The sequence below is a fragment of the Xiphophorus couchianus genome, chromosome 6 (assembly GCF_001444195.1).
Source record: "Xiphophorus couchianus chromosome 6, X_couchianus-1.0, whole genome shotgun sequence".
NCBI lineage: Eukaryota > Metazoa > Chordata > Actinopteri > Cyprinodontiformes > Poeciliidae > Xiphophorus > Xiphophorus couchianus.
This window is the reverse complement of record NC_040233.1, coordinates 13539024-13555077: the sequence shown is the minus strand read 5'-3', so window position 1 is coordinate 13555077 and position 16054 is coordinate 13539024. Positions and strand designations below refer to the sequence as shown.

The 16054-nt window shown below is 37.0% G+C and overlaps 1 protein-coding gene across 2 annotated transcripts in view; it reads left to right on the top strand.

The window, feature by feature from the left end:
- The window catches only part of gpc5c (glypican 5c), a 98489-nt gene that overhangs the window by 64646 nt on the left and 17789 nt on the right, over positions 1 to 16054 (top strand). For both annotated transcript variants that reach the window (XM_028021277.1, XM_028021276.1), the window contains 2 exons: positions 1103 to 1223; positions 15256 to 15394. In XM_028021277.1, the coding sequence (XP_027877078.1) occupies positions 1103 to 1223; positions 15256 to 15394 (260 nt within the window). The remainder of the gene's footprint in view (positions 1 to 1102; positions 1224 to 15255; positions 15395 to 16054) is intronic.

The window sequence follows — 16054 nt, the reverse complement described above, 5'->3', positions numbered from 1 at the left end:
CTCTAATATCCAGTCTGATGTGATAATTTCCAGTACTGTCATCGCGAGCCAAGCCTAGAGACAGACATGCATACACTCCCAAACCCACAGATGTTTGACTTTACATTTTATTATTTTTATTTGGTGGAGTGATGCTGGAAGACTATTGATTGTTTCCATCCTGAAAAGATTTGGAGTTGGCAGCAATAAGAGCTTTAGCTGTTGTCAAAACAGAGATACGGTTATCTCTGTGGGTGTGTGTGTGTGTGTGTGTGTGTGCCTTGGGAGACTTGGAATTCAGCTTTCCAAACACACTAAAGTAAATCAAGCAATTCATTGAGGAATAAATAATAAAAAAAGAACAATGGGATGTAAAGTTAATGTGCAGCTTGACAGGGTTAAGAGGGGCAATTTTTATTGGCCCAATCAGTAAAGTGCCATTTCAGCAAGTTGATAGAGCGCAGACCTCATCAACACATTGCTCAGATCACAGGCCACAAATTCTCAGGTTCATCACTTTTATGATTTCCTCCACTCAAATTTGGATGAATACATAGACGTGTGAGTAAGCGCAACCACAAATGCATGTCATACCTATAAACATGTCTGTATAAACACACCAACTATAGCCATCCATAATCGCTTTATCACCGTAGCACTGCCGCTGGAAGCATCAATTAATTTAGTGTCAGTACCTATCAATCCCCTAAGATTCTTTTAAGTTCACAAATTAATAATTTATATCAGTATATAAATCCCAAAATAATTCAGACAACATTACAAAGACATGCAAAGATAAAAATAAAAAGTACTATAGTAACATATAGGGAAGGTAGTTTATAAAGCAATGTGTTTGTTGCTGTTGTTTTGATCCCACTTTTTGCCTTATTTCTGTACTGGATTCATAGAGCATATTGCTGGAAATGCATGCAGAACACCAATCAATTCTGGAGTGCAGAGCAATCCAGAGTAAGGGGAGTAATTTGCCCAAGCTTGTGCAGTTTTCCTCTTTTTAACAACATGCAGCCCTTTAACTGATCCATTCATAAATAAGACATTGATTGAAGTTTAAAGTAAGTAAGCAATAATAATAACCTTACTGATTTTATATTTCTTCCCCCAGCTATATCGGTATAATTGTCAGAAATGGTCTGCATGCCCAGAGGCAAAACCCAGAGGTCAAAGTTCGCAGCATGGACCCTACAATTGCTGAGTTCAAGAAAAGGCTGGAGCACTTCAACCAGGTAGGAGACCGTTGTCTTACCACTCAGATATCTGTTAGTTGTCTTTTTACTCAAAAGTAAGCATGTGTGTTCGATCCTGGTAATACAAGGATTGACCTCGGGATGCCACAGAAGAATACAGATACTTTAACTAATTAAGCTTTATGTCGCTGAATAAATACAACTCTTTTCAGAATCAAGGATTACCTATCATTACCAATAATATTAGCAATAAACAATTATGGAACCCATTTATCCTTGTTTTAAATACGTTTTAGATACATGTAACACAGGGAAATGCTGACCTATTGAATTATCTTTGTCATTTTCATTTGAATGACTGACTTGTTTCCTGAACAGACCAAAATCAAACATAAATGAAAAGGATTTTGAGGGAAAAGGAATCCCTGACAAAAAAGTGGAATTACTGTAGAAAAAAGGAAAGAGATGAGAGGGGAGAGCAAAAGGTCAGGAATGAGTGACAGATAGGCATAGATGACACAAGCAGCTTCAAAGTGACACTGTTTGTCATGTAGATGGGGCTTAGAGCTGAAAAGGACCAAGAAGAAAAGGCCCATTTCAGAGCTTCCCTAGAGGCCATTTGAGGAGACAAACGGACAAGGATTTTGTTCCCCTTTGCCTGACTGCCCTTTTGTTGCCCTTGAAATTATGCCTACAAATAGTATCAGTCACTGCCCACTCTATATCTATAGATCTCTCTTTCTTTTCCCTTATTCTACCCTGCCTATGTCTATTTGATTGTTCATGCTTCTAATACATCAAAGAAAACTTCTCTGGTGTGTTTTCATTTGTATTTGTTTCTCCGTTACTGAGCCTCTGTGTTGCTCTTATTTGAACTGATATCATCATGCTTCTTTCTATCTGCTGTCAATCTCTCACCTTAAACTCAGTCATTTTTTTCTTTTTTCATGAATGTTTTTTTTCCTGTTCTTGTATCACTCATATCTCCCAGTCTCCCTGTCAACCTGTCTGCCTATCTGCCACTGACAGCTCAAGATCGCTTCTGTTAAACTTCAGCATCCTGTTGTGCATTGCAGCTGTCAAGTACCTTGTTGTCATGGAAACTATGCAGAGTTGAGCAGGTGTCCCATTGACATTTAGAGAGTTGAAGAGTGCACCTTGAATCCAGACCAAGTGACAGAGCTTTGCAGAGTTGTATGACTATTTCAGATAAGGACATAGGATCAAACCTGTATGTTGCAACCATGCAGGTTTTAAGCAAAACCACAGTTACATGTTTACATAATAATAAGGCTTGCCAATATCAAAAATAATAATTAAAAGCTTATCGAAATACTACTTCTGCTACTGTTGATAGTACTTACTAAAATCAAACAAGTTGATTTGTATTGTTTGTGTTGGACTGCTTACTTTTGACATTTCCCACCTAACAGATCAAAGGGATTTTGTTCTGAATTAGATCCTCATTCAACAGAATTAGTTAATACCATTACATTCTCATAATGTAACCCAGGAGCTTTGAGACAAGCTTCCTTTTTTTTACTGTCACTGTTCAGCTCATGTCCTGAGTTTCACTTTAGAACTGCAAGTGTAGTAATTTGACAGTTTAACTAAATCTTAGAATATGGTGTAATTTCCATAGTGTCTTTCACTTCTACATTATTTAAGGACATTGGATGTTTTTAATTTGTTGAAAGACTGGATAATGTTCTCTGAACAATTTGTTTCCAACAGGCATATGCTGACCAGGATTTTTGTATAAATGGAATACACATTCAGCTAAGCTTTCACCAAGATGTACCTGTAAAGTTTTATTTTTGTAAAACTAAGTTGAGTTGAGTGAACTAAGGCACATTAACTGGCCTAAAGGTAAATGGTACAATTAGTCAAATCCAAGCAACACAAATATTGTGAAACAACTAAATAATAGATATTCAAACAAATCATGTTTGAATAGCCCAGTGTTTTGTTTCGTCACAGTCTGTGCAGTACAAATTTGCCAGATCCATCTTCATGCAATAGATTGGGCAGTATTCCCAATATACTTGAACACACCTACATACTCAGTGGCTTTAAACTGCATTCGTAAAAAACACACCGCATCCTATCAGTATTTCATGGTTTACATTAGTGAATGTCTCCAACATAATTCACTCGCCAATGGTTTTTTGGATCCGACCTGTCTCTTCTTCATTTACCTCAGACAGGGGTGGATCTAGAAAATTATCGACGGGGTGGCAAGAGGGGGGCAAGGATTTTTGAGTTCCGAGGAGTTCAGTTTTTGTCGCTTGTTTAACTTTTAATAATTGCAGCGGCTGCAGTGTGCCACAATAAAGGTGCAATAAAGCTGATAAACAGGTGAAGAACAAAACTAGACAAAACTACCTGTATTCTGCTTTTTCTCTCTCTCTGTGTCGGCATTACCCTACAAGCGGACCTGTTACCATGGCAACCAGCAGACAACAGCTCAATGAGCAGATTATGTTCAACCCTATCAGGGGAATCAATACCAAAAGCAAATATTTCCATACAAAAAAGTACGCGCATGGCTACTTAGCAGTAGGTGTCAGATTACATTGTGCTGCTTTCAATGTTGTCTGAAAAGAAGAGATTCATGCGCTTAATGTCCGATTTGCCATAACTATTTATTGAATTCATTGTTGCCAGCTGGGGTGGCAACAGGGGTGGCAAAGCTCTCAGATCCGCCCCTGACCTCAGATATTTTGCTCCCTTCAGAGTTTCTACAGAACAGGACAGACTCAAAGCGTATCAATAAAATATCCTCCATATCATTTCACCATCAACAGCCAGAAACATTGAAGCAAGGCAGAATGGACCACACTTTCACATGACTTGTGCCAAATTTTCTTTTCATCATCTTAATGTTCAGCTGAACTGAAGACTTATCATAATGGGCAACATTTCCCACACTGTTATTGTCCTACATTGTTTGGACAATAACAGTGCTTTAAGGAGTTTTCTTTTTTATGTGTACAACAAATTGTGTCAGCTGTGGTTGTTTTAAAGTGCTCTTATGAATAGAGATGGAATGGAGTGATTCAGCATTTGAGCAAGCAAAAGAATAGGTGTACTTAGTAAAGAAACTGGTCAATGCATAAAACAGATGGCATAATAGGAGTTCAATTAATTACGACATCTTTCTTGATTAAGCACAAACAATCTAGTATTTATAAGGACCATACCAGCAATGGCTAGAAGTTCTGTTATTTTAGAAATAAACTCCTCTTGTCTTATTTGAGTTTTGGTCATTTCTGAGGAGTAATGCATAGGATTAACTGAAATGCAGGCCTGACTAAACAATATCAAAACTGACAAAAACATAATTGCAGGGAAAAATGACATTAAAAAAGAACATTTTAATCTCCTGTAATAGTTTATTATTTTATTTTGAAACCCCTCATTAGTAATTATACAAAGATTTCTTCCTGCTTGAGTCGGAGAAAAAAAATAACTCTACACAATACACTGCAAATTTGTTGTACTTGAACATAAGGTTTGTATTTTCTGCTTGTTCTTTTGTGGTTTTGTATGATCATTGGTCCCATTTGTCTCGTTTTTGGCCCAGTAATGGTCTGACATCTATACAGCGTGTACCCCACCTCTCATTTGATGACAGATGGGATAGGCAGGTTTGCAAGTTGAATGATGGCAACATGTTTTCACAGGTTGCGTTTACTTTCAAGGCCCGTTTATCTAGGATTTTTTCTTTAATTTTAACGTTTCAGTACACAGTTTGTTCCCTCAGCTGATTGTAGCTGCTCGAATGACTGAGTATCAATGCCGTGTCCTTGAACTGTAATTCCAAGTTCCACAATACAACATAAAGTTTATAAAATGCTCTGAACTGAACTGTCATTGAAAAAAACTTGAAAGGACAGAGGAAGAAAAGCGAGAAGAGATGTTTTTTTGCTGTGCTCTCTAAGTTTGTTATATAAACAAGAAATCTCCTGCTGAGATATCACATACTTTTACCTCAGATTTATCAATATAATTATTTTGCATATGCACAGAGAAGAGCTTGAGTGCAGTTTTAAACATAAAAAGACAGACAGTGTCAGTTTCTCACAGTCATGTGATGTGCTTGACAGCTTTATGTGGTGAATGCAAACACCACTGCAAATCCGCAAAGTTTCATGAAACTATAATCTAGAAATGACATCCTAACAAAGAAAAAAACACGTGCACACAAATGTCAAACCTAATGTTACATTGTTCTATAAAAGGATCTACTTACTAAGTCAGATCAGAATCCACCCATGTTTATCTCCCTGACTATCTTCTTCATTTCATTATCTTCTCTGCCTGTAAATACTGCTAAAGTGGACAATAAATGTTGTGTAATGCACGTTTGATTAATAGCATTAAGTCCAGCTGTTTATGGGTGTGGATTCTTTAAGAATGCTCATTTCGTTCTCATGAGGTCAGAACATTTGTGAAAGTGTAAAACCATTTCTTTTCTAAATAGAATGTGACACACAGACTCACAGATTAACATCAACATGTACAAACCCAGACAGTATCATTAAAAAAAATAGCGGAAGTTGGGATAACTGAAAAGTCGGAGCACTGATTTAAAGATTTTTTTTAAAATACAGAGCATAAAATTAAAATTGAGAGAAATATGTTGGGTGATTTATTAGGCTGACTACTGCTTTGCTGTCCTACTTAAACAGCTCAGTGAGATACCACACTTGAGAAGCTTCCTTTGAGATCAATCATCTTAACAATTAAATATACTTCATTGTGTTTCTGTTCTATTTCCAGTGCTATGTAGCAAAAACAATACTATATTTTCTGACTTCAACATTGAATGGATTTTTATGTCTTAGTCTAAAGGGGTTTGAGCTGTAAAGCATTACTGGAGCCCAGGGATGAAGAAAGAGCCTGGAGTTAGCTGGCAGCATGTCACAGGGAGGGGACAAATTCTTTCCACTTGAAAAAGATGATGAACTTGGTCTTCACAGGAGCTCTGCTTCTTTTTTGCTGCTGCTGTGGCAACAATACAGTAACAGGTCTGGCTACACAGTCCTGTGTTTTCGCCTGGCAACCAAACTTTATGAAGCCAGACTGTAATTTGATCATAACATTTTTTTACAACTGTAATTTAATGCAAAGCTTCTAAATATCCCACCAGATGTGACTTTTTTGCCTCATTTTTGGGTTACCAACTCATCATTAAAAAAGGAAGTCTGCAGTGACGCAGGGGTAAAGCGCATGATCCATGTGCTTTACCACGGGGCCGTCTAGAGGACCCATAGAGGACTGAGGCCTCTACGCGGTCATCACAGGTTTGAGTCCCAGCCTGTTGACCTTTGCCACATATCCTACCCCTTTCTCACAACCCACTTCCATGTTGACATACTGTCAAATAAAGCCCACTAGAGTCAAAGAATCCTTAAAAAATGATTGAATTAGTAAAAAAAAGTAAGTCTTGACACGTAGAAAACCTAAATCTTGCTAGTGATGGTGGCACATAGTTATGAAAATCTAATTTGCTTGTCAAGAATTTGATTATTTTGAGTTGAACTGGCCCTAAATTATCACAAGGTATTTTAAATTTCACAATACCAATTGTTACCTCATTGCCAACATCTCATGCCAGCAACAACAAAAGCTGTTGCTGTGGGACAAACATTCAGAATCAGCAGCAGCCACCTCTAATTAAAACGTTAGTTGTGTTAACCCTAAAGCAATAATGTTGACCATTGACTCAAGGGAAGCTAAGTGTGCTAAACAATTACCAAGTTAGCAAAAGCACTAAAGAGGAAAAAATGCCTTTGCTTAAGAATAACAAAAGCTGCAAGCTTTAAAACAAATATTTTCCAATGCTATCAGGTCAGCTGGTCACCCGCCTTGCTCTGATAGAGAACTAGACTTTGGAGGTTGCTGGTCATTTTGCCCCTTTGCCACTCAGTATGCTTGCAGTTTTAATTGTTTCAGACTCATCTTTTTTGGAAAGAAAAAGAAACCATTTTCCACAGTACATTACTTTGTACGTACCTTGGGGAGATTTCATTAAGGTGCTGAAAGTGAGATTGATCCTTATCAAACTCCAACAGATACCAGGATGCCTATACATGATACAGTAAAATTCCTCATTTCCATAGCAGTCTTGGCTGCTATGAAACATACGACATTTGGAATTGTTGGAAGCTTTTAGAAAATATCTAAGTTAAGGTAAATTCACAACCACATTGTTTCATATCTTGAAGCTTGCTGTCAATGATAATGCGCTAGCGCATCCAATTAATCTAAAAATATTAATGGGCTAATATTATAATGCAGATTAATCAACCTACCTATTTTTACCTGTGCACATACTCTCCTGGCATGTGCACATCTACGTGTACGAGCTTGAAATTTCACATGCATGAATTACGCCTGTTGCTTGGATGGATGAGATACTGACAGACTATATTACCTGTCAGGTAATTGTTTGCATTTTATTGGCTGGAATGTGACAGAAGGAGTGACTTTCCCAGGACACCATTACTGCCCCAAGGTTTGTTGCCTAGATCTAGGTCTGTAATTTGGAGATGAAAGTTTAAAAGTTCACCCAAAAAGTCACATAATTTTTAAGTTAATTTATCAGAAAGTAGTTTAAGAAATTCAAAAGTTTTGAATCTGTGCAGGAATAAAATACATATTTTCATAATTATTGTGAGGGGTTTTAGGCCTTTGTTGCTTCTATTGTTTCAATGAATCTCCAAAGAGGGAATTTGTTTTAAAGGTCTAATACAGTGGTCCCCAAACTACGGCCCGCGGGCCAGATGCGGCCCGCCTCCACATTTGGTCCGGCCCCCTGAACAATACCAGAGTATTTTCATATATGTGCATTTTTATTTGATAAGTTGGACTTTTGCAATAAAATGTTCCTTAGTAATGAACTTTATTTATTATTAACTATTAGTTAGTAACTATTTTATATATGCATATAATTGACCCTAACCCTTTTTTTTATGTGGAGAACCCAGTGTTATTTGGTTATTATTTATTTCATAAATAGTGTTATTTCCTGACTTTTGTTCTCTGAAGAATCCAGAAAAGGTTATTTGATTGTGCTTTCTGAAAAACAATACATTTTTATGTTTAGCACTCTTACAATCGTCACACTTTTTCTGTTACAAACTGATCCCGGCCCCCCATCTGAGAAGGGACAAGTTATGTGGCCCTCACAGGAGAAAGTTTGGGGACCCCTGGTCTAATAGATCCAGTTTATTGGCAGTAGAAAAGTAGGTCACTTTTTTTCTTTTGGTGGCAACTGAAATATTGAAATTACATGCATTGTGAAGGTTGCTCTCATTAATCCAGCATGTGGGCTGATTATTACCATTATAATGGACATTCCTGGCAAATGACCTCAAGTGGTGCCTTGTCAGAGCCGCTTTTTAAACCATTTAAATAGTTTCCCTTGGAGGACAAGTGAAACTCAGTTTGATGCGTGAAATATTTCATATGCCCAGCAATGCAGAAGCAGTTTCATATTTTCTCACAATTTTTGTCATCAAAGCAGTTGTTGAAACATGCTCAGAAAAAAATGCAACTACTGCTCCAACTGTTGTCTATCATTCACCGACCATAAGTCCAAGTTTATTATGATACACATACATTATAAATACATGTAATATGCTTCAGCGAGTGTCTGAAAGGTGCAGAGTGTGACAGTCTTAACAAAACAGTTCAGTTGAATGAGTCACGAGTGTTATATAAGGTCACAGCCAATAAGGTGTCACTAGCAGTTAGTAACACAATCAGCTTGCGCTAGCATGTCGAGAAGGGGTGTGTTGATGTGCTATTGTTTAAAATTTGGCTATGCATTTCAAGAATGCTCATCTCTAGTTTCTTTTAGAGTATTTTTTATGGTCTGATTTTGGGACATTTCTATTTTCTTAGATTTATCTTGCACTGAAAATATAAACGAATTTGCTTATATTAAAATAAATATTCTTTTCCTTTAATGAATCTGTGATGAATCAGTAATATATATATATATATATATATATATATATATATATATTAGGAACTTTCTGGATACACCAAAAAACAGAACACAGTTAAATTCATGGTGGCTGATAAATATGGTTTGACATTATTTAAGCTATTTAATGGCATGGGCCATGGGAAGATGGAGATGCTGTAGCCTTAATGTACATATTCAGCAGCTCAGCGTTTGATACTACATTATTATCTTTTAGGAGATGCATCTGTCATATCCTATAGGAAACACATTTATTGATGGAATTAAAATAATTTCAGATCTAATGGGCTCTGTGCACCTGCAGCGCTGACATCACAACGTCACAACATGAGCAAATGCGGCTCTTTTTTCCGTTTTGAGTTACCATGACAGCTAGAAAAGACAAAGTCGTATTTCAGACGCAAATAAAACAATACTATGCACTTTGTTGTCTTCCTAATATAATGGACTTTTAAGTTTTCATGGATTTTCAAACGGTCCTGAAGCTAACGCCGCACAGCAAAGTTTGCAGCCTTCACTTCACTCCGGATCAACTTCAGTCTAAAGAAGAAGGTAAAGGAGCCTCCTGTGTTATTTCCTGTCATGATATGAGGGAAGACAGGAGAAGCTATCCGGTTGAAAAGCCGTGCTCTTTATTGTTGCTTCTAACATGAGGTACAACATGAACTACTTCTTATTCGAACTCGTTTCTGTGTGTCCTTTCCTAGTGTTCCCCCAGTGGTCAGGAAGTGTAACTACCGTTACTCTAGATGTACAACAGAAACTAATCTCGCGACATTTCCATGGAATCACTTCTGTATTCAGCCTGAAAGAGCAAGTTTGTGGGAACAAGAGCTACTGATCTGCCTGTACATACTGCTGTAAACACCGTCCTGCTTCACAAGAAGCATGCAAAACTAATAAAATGAAGTAACATGGAGACCTTAAGGAACACGGCCATACTTTTCTAAAAGCAACAACTTTGAAATGAAATGAAATGAAATGAAATTTATTCGAACATGATACAAATATAAAAATAAAATAAAACTTTGAACCTGAACCGTCAGCTGAACTAGAACTCCGACACCAGAGCTGCTCTACTGTTAAGCTATGGGGTTGTTGCCTGAACCGTAAAATCCCCCGTTACTTGGTCTCTGACACTAACCCCCCGTTACTTGGTCTCTGACACTAACGACAATAAACACACGTAATATACTTGTACCTAAGGTAAAAACATTGTCCGTTAGAATGGATGAAAGATGTTTTTACAAGAAAAATGTCAGAGAATATTGCCTACTACCATAAGCTAAAGCTAATGTTAGCCACAAAGTTTAAAGAAAGTAAAACTCACCTTCGTCTCTGTGAACGTATAGCGAGGCGAACATCTTAAAACCTTTCTCCAGCTTACTTGTTGGGGCTTCGGATCGATGCAAATACCCAGTGGAAAGTGCTATTTTCAATAGATCTGAAACCATCGAGCTGCTTTTTCCCGAACGCGGAAGCTGAGGTGAAAAGAGCCCATTCTGCCAGAGATATGAATAAAACAGACTACTACAGACTACTAAAAGAGACTATTTTTTATGGTAAATTTTTTGATAGCCATTTTTCTCTTCTGTTCCCTGCAGATTGTTTTTAATATTGTCTTTTTCTCAGTTTCATCACCAATGACCTTAATAAAGAGTTGTATTTTATACCACCAGTAGAGAATCAAATGACATTAATAAAATATTATTTTTACCATCTTTTATCAAAAGCATATTTTTCCATTTTAGAGTAGGAGTTCGTGGGCTGCACAGTGGTGCAGTTGGTAGCACTGTTGCCTTGCAGCAAGAAGGTCCTGGGTTCGATTCCCGGGGTCTTTCTGCATGGAGTTTGCATGTTCTCCCTGTGCATGCGTGGGTTCTCTCTGGGTAGTCCGGCTTAGGTAAATTGTTAGGTAAATTGGTCTCTTTAAATTCTCCCTAGGTGTGAGTGTGTGTGCATGGTTGTTTGTCCTGTCTGTCTCTGTGTTGCCCTGCGACAGAGTGGCGACCTGTCCAGGGTGTACCCCGCCTCTCACCCGGAACGTTGGCTGGAGATAGGCACCAGCACCTCCCAACCCCACTAGGGACAAGGATGTAAGAAAATAGATGGATGGATGGATGGAGTAGAAGTCCTTGTTTGCAGACTTGCATATTGTTAGACTACCCAGTGAAATTCTAACTAGATTTACATATAAATGTGTTTGCCTCTTTTAGACACAGACCTGATCAAAGTTTTAAGACCAGTTGAAAAATGGCAGTAATTTACATTTTGCACTTTTGGATCATAAGAAGGTTCTAAATAGAACTTCAAAATGCAAAAACAAAAAATGTGAGCGAGACCAAAAACTCAGAGTAACCATTTTACAACAAATAACCATTAAACTGTAATGTTAGAAGCCATGCGGACATCAAGGTATTTTTTTTTTCTCTTCAGAGAATAAAACTCTCTTTCACCTTTTAATGTCCCATGTTTGGTGCTCTCGTGCAAACTCTGAACGGGCAATGTTCTATCTGTATAAATGATGTTTTTATATCGGTTTTACGGCTGGAAAATGTTTGAAACTAAAATGTATGTCACTGAAGGAGTTGAGGCCTTTGAAGAGGAAGTTTTTTTTTCTCAAAACTCTTCTCTTGCAGATGTTATCTGATGGTTATGCCATTGCAATTGGCGTTAGTGACAAGCTTAATTTGGGTGTGTATCTCGACAGACAGCAAATTGGACCCTACGGCTCATGGCCAGTGACATATTTTGGGGTCTGCCACTTGACCTTTCCATAACCCTCAGGATCTTTTAAGAAGTTTAAAATGACTGTCTACTGTGTCCAACCTCAGCACCAATGGCACACTGTAAGAGGCCCTGATTATACAACTCAACAATCCAACTGTGTTCAAAGACAGAAAGCTTTCTTGCTGTTCCCAGTAATGGGTCATGACATTGTGGATACCTGAGAGAAAATAACACTGAGCCCACATTTTTGCAAAGATTTGGTCTTTTGAATGATGTGATCTTAAACGTTTGATCAGATGATGAACAGCCTATTTCAGTTTAATGGTGGTTTGCAATAAATTGCTCCCTCGCATTTCTTCCTTTTATATTGTGAAACTATATCTTAGAATCTTCTTTAGTTTCAAAAGTGCAAAATGTGAATTCTTTCCAAAAAATATGTGATAAGCACTGCATATTCTGAAGGCGACTAATTTTTGATTTCCAGTACAAGCTTTTTGTGGATACTTGCAGCAGTTTATTCTTGGAAGCTCTAAAACCCCATCATCCTCTGACTAAAGAATGTTTCTAAGAAGAAAGAGGGGGGAATTAGTTAGCATGCTATAAGCAGGACTAGAAACTATTTCATCAAGTCTTTTGAAAATATCTCAATTCTTCTGAGATGCCAGAGTAATGAAAGGTTGGAATTCCTTTTTTCAAACATTTTTCTCCTGGATGCATATCATCTTACATAACTGGAAGCACCCGTCAAACAGCATAGTCACAGTATAACATTTTCCAATGGATCCACTTTCATTTTTTTTTTTACAATTTACTTTCATGTCAAACATTGTATTATTTGTAGGATAGTCTTAATTTGACAGACAAACGGAGCAATTTTTCAGTTAACTATTAAAATAATGCTCTGTCATGTTAATGAGGTACTGAGTATGTAAATTATTTTCTAAATTTGTATGAAAATGGGAATAAGTGTTAAACATATTGTAATTTATTAGACATTTTTTCAGTTGGGCTGCACAGTGGCGCAGTTGGTAGCACTGTTGCCTTGCAGCAAGAAGGTCCTGGGTTCGATTCCCGGCCGGGGTCTTTCTGCATGGAGTTTGCATGTTCTCCCTGTGCATACGTGGGTTCTCTCCGGGTACTCCGGCTTCCTCCTACAGTCCAAAAACATGACTGTTAGGTTAATTGGTCTATCTAAATTCTCCCTAGGTGTGTGTTTGTGTGTGAATGGTTGTTTGTCCTGTATGTCTTTGTGTTGCCCTGCGACAGACTGGCGACCTGTCCAGGGTGTACCCCGCCTCCCGCCTGGAACGTAGCTGGAGATAGGCACCAGCAACCCTCCCGACCCCATTAGGGACACGGGTGCACAGAAAATGGATGGATTTTTTCAGTTGTTTTAGATATAAACAGCGTCTTTATCACAAGTCAAGATAGGTTATAGATTTCACCATCATTATTCTCTGGAGATTAAGATGTTTTCCATCTTTCTTATAGGGATGTTTTCTCACTACATATCATTTATCGAGTGTTCAAATATTTTGATTGGCTTTGTTACATTTTCCCATGCCTTTTATTTAAACTTAAATTGGCTGTCTAACATTAGAAACATACACACAAGGTCTGCTGTTAATAACAGGCTATTATATCTCTCATTGTTATTTCATTTTGAACACAGAATGTCAGTTTACAATTTCTAAGGAGTCAAAATATGGTCAGAATACCAACCCTTAAACATTTCTGAGCATTTCATGTGACTAACTGTTGCAAAGCTGAAAACTGAGATGACCGCCTGGGAATCCTTTTCATTTGTTTTAGGTGTAAAGGATCTGTCCTACTACATTGTTTTTAAGGCCCTATATCATATCGGTATATCTAAGTCATCAGCACTGAGCTTATGCCATAGCTGTACAGTTGCACTATAGCACATTGCATTGAGGTACAATCTCAGAAACTTATCTTTGTGACACAGTAATTTGCAGTTTTGTACTTTATTACATACTGTTGAAAAATGCAATACTCAGTCAACAAATCAGTGATGAAGAAAATTAAAATGTACATTTTTAAAAGTCAAGCTGCTAAAAGGTTTTCCTTTAATTTCATAGTTTTTTACTTCATTTTATAGCTTGGTCTCTTGGTTTTGATCAAATACTGTAAATGTGTTATACCTGCTGATCTTGTTCCACAATTGTACTTTGCATAACTTCCTAAATACTACTTTAGTACGAACCACTGTATAGTCCCCTGAAAGGTTTTCTTGTAGGCAATTTAACAGGTCACCATTAGAGCAGGTGCGTAAGTCTGGTGTCAAAGATATTTGTCATCCCTCAGCACTAATTACTCTTTACATTCATTACATTCATCTATCGACATGTTTTTAGTTAATATGTCTTCTGTTTGAATCTCTGTTATATACATCAATAATAGTGCATATGAACAGAGATGAGTACAACATAGTATCAAAAAAGGTATTTGTGATTTCATACAGTATATTCAATATGTTGGATTCATTATATTTTTTGCCCCTATCCCTCAGGTAGAACATATCCCCTTATAAAATATGGAATGATATGACAAAAAACACAAATATGATGCGTGCAGAAAAAACACTTTTTACTATTTTTGTTTGAGTAAATGTTTTTCTAGAAACATGCTTGGAAATAAATGGAACACATAATCCTACCACCTAGGGCCTTTTTGCTATTGTGCACCACCCATGTTGATCTACCCCAGGGTATTTTGAGCTCTAGCCAACATTTACAAGACTTAATACGTCGAGGCAGAGTAGGTCATGATTCATCTTGAAATGTTTCACAAGGAAACTAACGAAGCATAATTCTTTCCTTTCTGACACGCACCGTGCTAAACTTAAAGTATAATACAAATTCCAATTCTAAAATATTATTTATTGTATGACTTGAGGTTGTTAATGAGGTTGACAACACCCATTTTACTGTGTCTCTTCCCTGTTGTTCACTTTCTTATTACTCTCGTCCTCACTATAAGAAAATTAAGTTTTGCCTGTCTTGTCTCTTCACACTCAGTCTATCAGATTTTCTAAACCATTTCACTATTTTAATCTGCTTAAAAAAATATATTTTGTCCTTGTTAATTATGCCTGCTTTATATTGATGTTCATATTGTAATTGATTTAAAAACATTAGATTTGTTCTTTTAAATATTTGCACAATATCGATTAAGTATTTGAATCATCATATCATAGCAAACTATTTACTCACTCACTCTATGAATACTGTTTTTCTGAAAATGTACCTCTTCTATGTTTTTCTTTATAGTCTCAAAATGATACTCTAGTGTATGCTAATACTCTATTATCTGTTTCCATAGGAAACCCAGGAGAAGTTCCCAAATCTTAATGAAATTGAGGTCTGGGAAGAACTAGGCAGTGGGGGAGAGCATGGAAGCACCGCAGACTGTGATGATGAAGATGGTTGCCAAAGCTCAGGAGATGGTGACGAACAAAACTGTAAGTCACACATTAACCTGGGCGTATTCCACCTCTACGACCACATACCAACAAGAATTCCCCAATTTTTATATTCCACATTATATCCAGAGTCTATGTGTAAGATTTAAATTGTCACTGTCATGCTTGACTTTTTTCAACCTTCTTTTCCTGATATTATACAACAAATCAAGACTTTACTTTGAAAAGAGTCAGCCCAGATACCTCTCAGAGCACCGACACAAACATGCTTATAGTGAAGACAATGTGAGGTCATATGTTAAATTTGAGAATATTCACTCAGTCTCCTAAAGATTTCATACTGCGTGGACACTGGGGAGACACTGAGATCAAGTCGTTAACATCAAGAGATCTGTAATTAAAACTAAATGCTTCGGTCGTAGTATATTCACAGTTTACTTGTACTTATTGTATCCATGCAATAGAATAGATACAATTCTGTTGTATCCATCCATAGATGTATTTATCCATAGGTCTATTGTATCCATAGATAAATACATCTATGGATACAATAGCAAACAAGATGTTTTGTTATGAACAGCTAAACCTTCTTCTGATGTTGATCAATTTGACTGCTGTTACAGTTAATCCTAAATCCAAGTGTAAAGTTATAAATCTGATAAAAATGTTTTGTTTTGTTTTTCTTGAGTATCAACTTTT